Source organism: Chiroxiphia lanceolata, chromosome 11 (genome assembly GCF_009829145.1).
Source record: "Chiroxiphia lanceolata isolate bChiLan1 chromosome 11, bChiLan1.pri, whole genome shotgun sequence".
In the NCBI taxonomy this organism is placed as follows: domain Eukaryota; kingdom Metazoa; phylum Chordata; class Aves; order Passeriformes; family Pipridae; genus Chiroxiphia; species Chiroxiphia lanceolata.
This window is the reverse complement of record NC_045647.1, coordinates 15,198,880-15,207,419: the sequence shown is the minus strand read 5'-3', so window position 1 is coordinate 15,207,419 and position 8,540 is coordinate 15,198,880. Positions and strand designations below refer to the sequence as shown.

The window sequence follows — 8,540 nt, the reverse complement described above, 5'->3', positions numbered from 1 at the left end:
GGCCCCGGGAGGAGCCGCCGGAGGAGCCGCCGCTGCCCCGCCATGTCGGCAGAGTGGCTGCGGCGCTGGCGGCGGGGCGGCCCCGCGGAGCGCCCCGGCCCAGACCCGGCAGCGGGGCCGGGGCCGGGGCCGCCGCCCCCCGCCCTCCGCTACCGCCGGCCCAAGTTCGTGCCCGGCGGGGCCGAGGAGAGCCCGCGGGGCGGGCGGGTCGTGCGGGGCGCCGGCAGCGAGCGGCGCCTGCCCTGGGGCGCGGGATACGCCGAGTGAGTGCGGCGGGAGAGCCTCGGGGCGGCGGGGTTAGGGGGTCTGTCCCGGGCTGCTGAGAGGGTTTGGGGAGGGGAGTAGCGCAGGTTTGGGGGCTCTTGGGGGTGTAGAGGGTGCTTGGGGGGCGAAGGGCACTCCTGGGCAGGTGCCGGGGGGTGATCGCACTCCGCCCCGCGCCCCGCGGGTGCAGCCCCCCCACTGCTCGGAGCCGCCTGCCCACGGGCAGAGCTCGCCCTCCCACCCCGTTTGCGGGCGAAGAGGGAGCGGCTTCCTGCTCCAGAAGAGGTTTGACGTGGCAGCGTGTCCCCCAACCCCTCTCTATCCCTGCTGGGGACACCCCTGCCCACCCCCTGCCAGCCGCAGGACAGGTACCAGTGCAGTGAGAAGTGGCCGGGGCAGCCCCGAGAGCACCACCGGGTGTCTGTCCCCTTGCTCTTAACTAAGTGTCTTGTAAAACGAAGGGGAAGATCACATTTTTAGAAATCTCTTGTTTTGCTGTTTTAAAGGGCAGAGGGGATGGATCAGGCAGAACAACTCCAGCAAGGAGCTGTCCCCACATCGTGGCCAGACCTTGTCATGGCCCCGCGGCTGTGGGATGGCACAGTGTGAAATGCAAGGAGAGCAAACTCCCATCCAGGGACAAACCATTAGCAAGGCTGGAGGGAAAAGCAGTGGTGGTGGTTTTGCAATTCACTGTGTCAACAAGGAAATAGCATAGTGTGGGTTGCTGACAAGGGCTTACTGAGGCCAGGGTGCTCCAAAACTACTCATTTGTCCCTGTGTCCCTGGCCAGGCTTTTCCCTGCTGTACATAAAGGGCTTATTGTTTCGGTCACCAGCAAAGAGATCCTCGAGTTTGAAAAGGGAGCAGGGACCATGGGGCTGGAAGGAAGTGGCAAGGTGCAGCTGTTCACTGTGGTCGCACAGCTGGCTGAGAGCAGGAGAGGTGCAATGTGTGACCACACCTTACCCGTAGCATTTGCACCCCCAGGGTTATCAATGCTGAGAAGTCGGAGTTCAATGAGGACCAGGCAGCCTGCTGTCAGATCTCTGTCCGGAGGAGAGAGCCAGGCCTGGAGGAGGACGAGGAATGGCTGATCCTGTGCTCCATGCAGGTATGGCCCCAGGCAGGCTGTGCTCACCCTGCTGCCGGCCTTTTGCTGCCACTCAAGGGCCCAGGGTCAGGAAATACGATTACTCCATCAGTCCTACATACCCACGCACTGAAACCCTTCCTTGGACTTGTTAGGGGGACCTGTGTACCTTATGGGCAACAAACACCCAGCTCTGCCTGTAAATGCCATTTCTACTTCCATGGGACTTGCAGCATTTGAAGTCTCACTCGGTGCCATCAACTTTCCTTTACTGTCCTCGCTCTGCTTCCAAGGGCCAGTGTGTGTGGTCATCACCTGGGGACAGCAGCATGAACCAGGCACCAAGATGCCTTCACCTGGGAGCAGACCCTGCCTTACCTCTTGTGAAATGGCCCCATCTCCCCTAAAACACAGAGGAACAGCACATGAGGGTGGGTGGTGCAAATCCAGACACTGAGATGACGGGTCTGCCAGAGCAGCACGTGGGCATCACGAGTTTGAGTTGCACAGGAGATTAACTGGTGGCAGGGAAGGGTAGTCGGGGTGGAAAAGCCAGGCAAAACACACTCTGTGATATTCTGGCTGTGAGCCTGCCACCTGTACGACCTCTTCAGCCCTTGTCTTCTCCCTCCCTTGCTGTCTTGTCCCTCTTCCTCACGGCAGTTTCTAACCGGTTACTACTGGGCGCTGTTTGATGGCCACGGTGGCCCCGACGCTGCCATCATTGCCTCCAACTACCTGCACTACTGCATCAAGCAGAAGCTGGAAGAGGTGGTGGGAGGCATCACAGAGGCCCAGCCCCCCATGCACCTCAGCGGGCGCTGCGTTTGCGACAGTGACCCCCAGTTCGTGGAGGAGAAGCACATCCACGCAGCAGACCTGGTGGTGGGAGCGCTGGAAAATGCCTTCCAGGAATGTGTGAGTACCCCCCTGTGCAGGGCACCAGTCCTGCTGTCCCAGGCAGTCAGTCTGTCCCCCCTCACCACCCTGAAGGGCAGGGTATGCAGTTCTGCAGCTCATGGAGCAGGCAGGAATATTCATCCAAACATGTAAGGGTGCTGAGATCAGGCTGGTTCAGACCCCAAAACCTACCTCAGATTTATTGCACGTTGGCAGTGCTGACCCAGAGGAAAGCTACAGCATCTCTTTACTATTTTTAGGGCTATTGTGACACTCATACAGTGAGTACAAGTTTGAGATCTCCCCCTCACCCTCCTAAAGCAGGCTGTAGTCCAGTGGCAACAGCTGTGGTGGCTGTACCAAAGCAATGTCGTCGGTCACCTTGCTGGTTTCCTGTGGCCTATCCACAGTCAGTTTTGGTTCTGGATTTCTGCTGGGAGACACGAGGCAGAGTGTGGAAAGCAGCAGCTCAGATCACGTCAGTCTTCAAACTTTAAACCAACAGGATGAAGTCATCGGCCAGGAGATGGAAGCTATGAACCAGACAGGAGGCTGCACTGCTCTGGCTGCTTTTTATTTCCAAGGAAAGCTGTATGTGGCTAATGCTGGGGACAGCAGGTGAGTCATAATAAAAGGGGGAAGTTGCTGCAGGGCAGGACCTGGGACATGAGCAAGGTTTCCAGCATCTTACCGTCCTGCTTTCAGCTGGGATAGTGTTAATTTCCTTCCTAGTAGCTGGTACAGTGCTGTGTTTTGGATTTAGGATGAGAACAGCATTGATAACCCACTGATGTTTCAGTTGTTGCTGAGAGTTGTTGCTTGCAGAGTCAGGGACTTTTCAGCTCCTCACCCCACCAGTGAGGAGGTTTAGGGGCACAAAAAACTGGGAGAGGTCACAGCCAGGACAACTGACCCCAAATAGCTCAAGGGATATTCCAGACCATGTGGCACCATGCTCAATGTATGAACTGTGGGAAAGCTGGATGGGGCCACTGCTTGGGAACTGGCATCAGTCAGTGGGTACTGAGCAACTGCACTGCGCATCAATTGTTTTGTATATTCTAATTCTTTTATTATTACTTTCCCTTTCATTTCTGTTCTATTAAACTGCCTTTATCTTAACCCACAGATTTTACTTTTTTTTTTTTTCCTCTCAAATTGTCTCCCCTATCCCACTGTGGGGGGAGTGAGCAAGCAGCTGTGTAGTGTTTAGCTGCCTGCTGGGTTAAACCATGACACTTATTTAATCCAGCAGACAGTAAATGTGGCAGCCCAGCCATTTCCCTCCTGCCTGGCACAGGACCTGTTGGAAGAAAAGCAATTTCATACCTTCTGGAATGGTTTCAGGATTTTAAGAGACTGAGTCTGCCCAGCCACAGGGCAGCACTGGGGTGGTAGTGCAGCAGTACGCTCAGTCTGTCAGGTGTTTAAAAGTGTAAGGTGATTTCAGGGTATCCCCAAGAGCTTCCTCACCTGGCCTTGGCCCCCTGTTCCTCTAGCAGTGAGCTCGACCGCTGTCAAACCAGGCAAGCACAGTTCTCTGCTGCAACAGTGCAATTGCAATGGAGTTAATTAAAATAGTGGTATTTTTAAAATGAGTTTTGGGTGCAGAGCTATTCTCTGGCCCAACTCAGCTTTGCCTTTTCTCCCCTCGTAGGGCCATTCTTGTCCTGAAAGACAATGTTGTGCCCATGAGCAGCGAGTTCACACCTGAGACAGAGAGGCAGCGAATCCAGCACTTGGTGAGTGACCCTTCCATGCCTCAGACAATCCAGCAAGCAACCCACTGGGTAACAGGAGGTACTTGTGGCAAGAGGATCACCAGCTTTCCTTGAAGGCCACTGTGTGGCCAGAATGTCAGCTGGCACTAGCCAGAGGGCTGGGGGTGAGATTCAGCCAACAGTCTTCAGTATGGGAGATGCTTATGCCCTCATTGGAATGTGCTTTCCCAATTCTGTTCTCTATTCTGCTGCTGGGAGTGCCAGCTCCGAGGCAGAAGCAGCTTTGGTGCCCTACTGTGCTGAAGCAGAATCTGTCCATCCTCACACCTTCTTTCCCTCCTCCAGGCTTTTCTTTTCCCAAAGCTCCTGGATGGAGAGTTCACACGCTTCGAGTTTCCACGGAGGTTGAAGGGAGATGACGTGGGCCAGAAAGTCCTGTACCGGGATTACTTCATGGAGGGCTGGTGAGTCCTTTCTGCCTGAGCATAAGGCTGTGCCTCAGGGCACCTTTACCTGCTCACAGGAGTGGGGAGGTGAAGGGAGAAGGGGTGTCTCCTCCTGCTGAGAGCTGGGCTTGATGGTGAAGGACACTGTGAGCAGCTCCCTCCAACTGAAGGACCAGGGCCTTGGCAGGGTGGTGAGAAAACAGTTGAGATGGTCCTTCTGGGATCCACTGAGGTGGGGCTGGTGCAGATTGGGGAGATAGGGCAGAGTGAAAAACACCTGGGCATTCAGCAAGAGGTCACCTTCACTGCATCTGCTGCAGCAAGTCACACTGCCCCTACCTCAGTGAGCTGCCTGTGCATGGGGATGCCACAAGGGTTGAAATGCTCTGGCTGGGTTGTACCATCAAGTCAAACAAATTAACAGTGAATTCTCTGTTCCAGGGGATACAAGACGGTGGAGAAAGCTGATCTCAAGTATCCTCTTGTCCATGGTCATGGGAAGCAGGTAGCTTAATGCTTTACACACTGGGAAGGCAGAGGCGAGTCTGCTGGGGGCCCTCAGTGTCCCTGTCACTCACGGTCACACTCCAGGGCACTATGGCAGATGGGCTGCAAAGCACCCAGCACTCTGGGGCTCTCCAGCATGGTACAGCCCCAATACAGCAGCTCCCTTTGCTGCCTGGTTGGTGTAAACCAGAGCCCTCTGGAGCGGAGTCTGCACCCTCCTCCAGAGCAGACAGCAGCCCTGAGCCAGCCTGCCCTTTCCTCTTCTTCCTTTGCACACAAGAACATATTTCAGATGAGAACTTACTTCATCAGCTCCCACTTGGGATTGTCTCCTCTAGCTCTAACTAGTGCATTTCCCACAAACTGTCTTCCTCAAGGAGAGGCTGAGAAAAGGAGCCTGGAGAGGGAAGGAGGCAGGAGAAGCAATAACTGCACACATCCCAGTGTCTGCCTGCTGGGCACAAGCAGAAAGCCCCATCACCTCCCCAGCAAGACAAGCCACATGCCACCCCCTATGCAGAGTCAGTGCAGAACCTCCTTTGCCAGGAGAAAGGGACACCCCTCCCCTGCTCCAAACCAACCCAGTTTTCTTCCTTGCCACCTCAGATCAAGAGCAGATGCCACTATGGGCTTCGTGAGGTCTGTAGCATTGCCCAGAGCACATGTACTAACTCCAGAGCACCATGGGCCAGCAGGAGCCATCCACATATGCAGGCTGTCTCCACACTCACATCATGCCATTGCTTCTGGTCACTCCTCCATCTCCAAAGTCTCCAAAGGCTGTTTTGGGTGATGCTTGGAGAAAGGTCTTAAAGGCAGCACATAGATCAATCAGGACAAACCACACATCAGCCTTTAAAGGTGCCACATCCTTATGTTTCAATCCTGTTTTGCTTTGTTTGGGGCCAGGCTCGCTTGCTGGGGACTCTGGCTGTCTCTCGAGGCCTGGGGGATCATCAGCTCAAAGTCATCGACACCAACATTGAAGTCAAACCTTTCCTCTCCTGCATTCCCAAGGTCAGTTGCAGCACATGGTAATCGTAGGATGGAATTAAAAATGGTGCTCCTCCTCTGTAGCACCTTTTACAGACTTGGCAGGTCTTAGCTGTATCCTTTCTCCATCCTGCTTCTCTCTGGCCATGCTGCCCAGAGAATCCCCAAGACAGAGGAATCTAGAAGCACAGCAGCAAGGGGACATAAAAGATTCAAAGCACCCCGGTCCCACTGTGTCATCCCTCAGGAGAAGTCTCATCTCCCTAACCCCTGTGGTACATTGCAGGAATTGTCACAGATTCACTCCTGTTTTCCAGGTAAATGTGTTTGACTTTGCTCTGCATGACATTAAGGAAGATGATGTCCTCATCATGGCAACTGATGGCCTTTGGGATGTTCTGTGCAACAGCGAGGTGGCCCACGTGGTCAGGAGCTTCCTTGCAGAAAACAGGACAGATCCTCAAAGGTAACACCAGCTTTGTCATTGTTTTCCCTTCCAAAGAGCTTGGTCAGACCTAAAGCAGGCTGAGGTCACTCTACTTCCCAGTCAGCTCTGGCACGACCAATCACTCTTTTCTGTGACTCTGAAAACTGCCTCCTAATCTTTCCCCATCCCAAAGAAACAATGATAAAGGTAGTGTCTTAAAAAACCCTGCTATTTTGACAACATAAAGCCACATCTCAACATTGTTCTTAAGGGGAATAGCACCATGTTAACCCAAACCCTGCATTTTTCCACCCTCAGATTTTCAGAACTGGCCAAATATTTGGTGTGCAGAGCAAGGGGAATGAAGAGAGGCCACCAGTGGATGCTGGATGACAGCCATGAGGCATCCTATGATGACATCTCTGTATTTGTCATTCCACTACACAACAAGGAGGAGGACTGACTGTTAGAATGACATGCAGAACCTCTGTGTTCCCCCACTGTGGTGCCATTCAGCATCAAACTGAGACTGAGGGATTTCTGCTGTGTGTGTACACTCTGTTCCAGCAAAACCATTTGCAGTGGAACCTGAAAATGCACAGCCAGCACTTAGCAGAGGATGAACAAGAAGATTAGCTCCTTAAAAACCTGCAAGAGAGCAACACTGGGCAACAAATCATTCCCCTTTCTCGTTGTTGGGCCAAGGATAAATTGCAAAGGGGGCCATGCAAGCTGAAGGGTACTATTTCCAATATCTCTGCGGTACGGCAACACTCAAATCCATATTTCTACTGAACCCTCTCCCTTTTAAATACTGAACAGTAAGGATCAGTTGAGATCCACCCAGTGCGAAAAGCTGGCTTTTAATCAGACTTGAACTGGATGCATAAGCTAAAGCATCTCTCATATGCATTTGCTGTAATGTGAGATGTGCTAAAAACCCGGGAGCTGCTGCCAAGCCAGCACTGGGCACAGCAGTGCCTGTGACATGGGAACACTGGAGCAGGAGCCCAGACCTGGAGACAGTTGCCATTTGTAAGGCAGCACCACCTCAAACCAGACAATGTTGGCTGGTGAAGCTACACACTGGTGTACAGGAGCCTCCTGTGCAAAGAGACATACGTGCCTTACTGTTATTGAGGAATATTGTATTGGTAACACCATGTACAGATTTCTAACAAATCTTAGTCCACATTGTTGACACTTTTTCTATTCAGGTCATTTCTGACAGCAAAGCTGGTTTTGTAGCAGGAGCACTGATGAGAACTATAGTGTCTACGTATATCAGGTGATTTAGTAAAAGAGCTCCAAGTAAAATAAAACCGGTTTGTTGCAATTTGTCTGCAGTGCTCAATCTCAAGCACCTAACACTCATTCCAACAGGAGCTGCAGCACAGCAGACATGCCAGAGTTGTGCCTTAAACTCAGAGGATCTGCTTCTCAACCCATTCATTAGCCAGGCAAATTCAGGTCTGGACAAGCTTCCCCATCTCCGCGACTCCCCACTTTAGTTTCCATTATTCATTACACAGGTTCCAAGATTCCCTGGAGCACCAGCCAAACCCCAGTGTGTGTTTAAGTTCCACAGTGATTAAAGTCCAAATAAAAGTACTTTGTTTTTTTTTTTTTTCCCACGCATCTTAACTGTGGTGTTATTCCTGTTGGGGGTTTTACACAGACCTGGGCTGGAGAAACACAGCCTTAGAAAATCACAGGGGAGTTTTTGCTTTGTATTTATTTCTCTTTGCCAAGAAGCAGTTTGTCACTAGGGGCTATCCCTTACCAGTACTGACCCAAGGGCTTGGTGCCAAAAGATGATTTCCTGCAGTGGGAGGAAATTCCCCCCAGGAAAGGGACAGCCTTCTCAGCTACCTGCTCATGGCTTAAGCAAGGACAAAAAACATTTCTCTCCGGCTTCACTTTCCCCCCACCCTCTTAAGTTTAACCTGACAATAATGCACATGGGGGTTTGCCCACGTTAATGACATTGGCTGCTGTCCTCCCTTCAGCAGCTGTAATGCTACATTAACATGCACTGACTGTAACGATCCAAGATTCCTGTTACTCAAATCCAACAAGTTATTTTTTCACCTTCGTGCTGAGAAAGGCTCAGCTCTTCCATCCAGACCACAGGTTGCTGCAAGCATCCCTCTCCCTAGGGCACCATACCTCCAGAAGTAGCTGTCACA

At 52.6% G+C, this 8,540-nt stretch overlaps 1 protein-coding gene across 2 annotated transcripts; it reads left to right on the top strand.

Annotated features, from left to right (window-relative positions):
- The first annotated feature begins 42 nt into the window (after positions 1–42).
- Positions 43–7,687, top strand: PPM1M (protein phosphatase, Mg2+/Mn2+ dependent 1M). Of its 2 annotated transcripts, none has more exons than XM_032698974.1 (10): positions 43–263; positions 1,255–1,378; positions 2,021–2,275; positions 2,763–2,875; positions 3,915–3,999; positions 4,324–4,442; positions 4,866–4,929; positions 5,841–5,948; positions 6,242–6,390; positions 6,670–7,687. In XM_032698974.1, the coding sequence occupies exons 1-10, from the start codon at positions 43–45 to the stop codon at positions 6,812–6,814; spliced, it is 1,383 nt and encodes a 460-aa protein (XP_032554865.1). In that variant the 3' UTR covers positions 6,815–7,687. The 2 variants fall into 2 exon arrangements, with proteins under 2 accessions (XP_032554865.1, XP_032554866.1); XM_032698975.1 differs by lacking the exon at positions 43–263 and adding an exon at positions 2,668–2,702 and having other exon boundaries at positions 1,270–1,378; positions 2,744–2,875.
- Positions 7,688–8,540: the final 853 nt, after the last annotated feature.

Excerpts from the sequence above, each read along its gene's own strand:
- PPM1M (XM_032698974.1), top strand. The coding sequence starts at position 43 with ATGTCGGCAGAGTGGCTGCGGCGCTGGCGGCGGGGCGGCCCCGCGGAG. Across the intron at positions 2,276-2,762 it reads AAAATGCCTTCCAGGAATGT|GATGAAGTCATCGGCCAGGA; the intron begins GTGAGTACCCCC and ends TTAAACCAACAG. Across the intron at positions 2,876-3,914 it reads GCTAATGCTGGGGACAGCAG|GGCCATTCTTGTCCTGAAAG; the intron begins GTGAGTCATAAT and ends CTCCCCTCGTAG.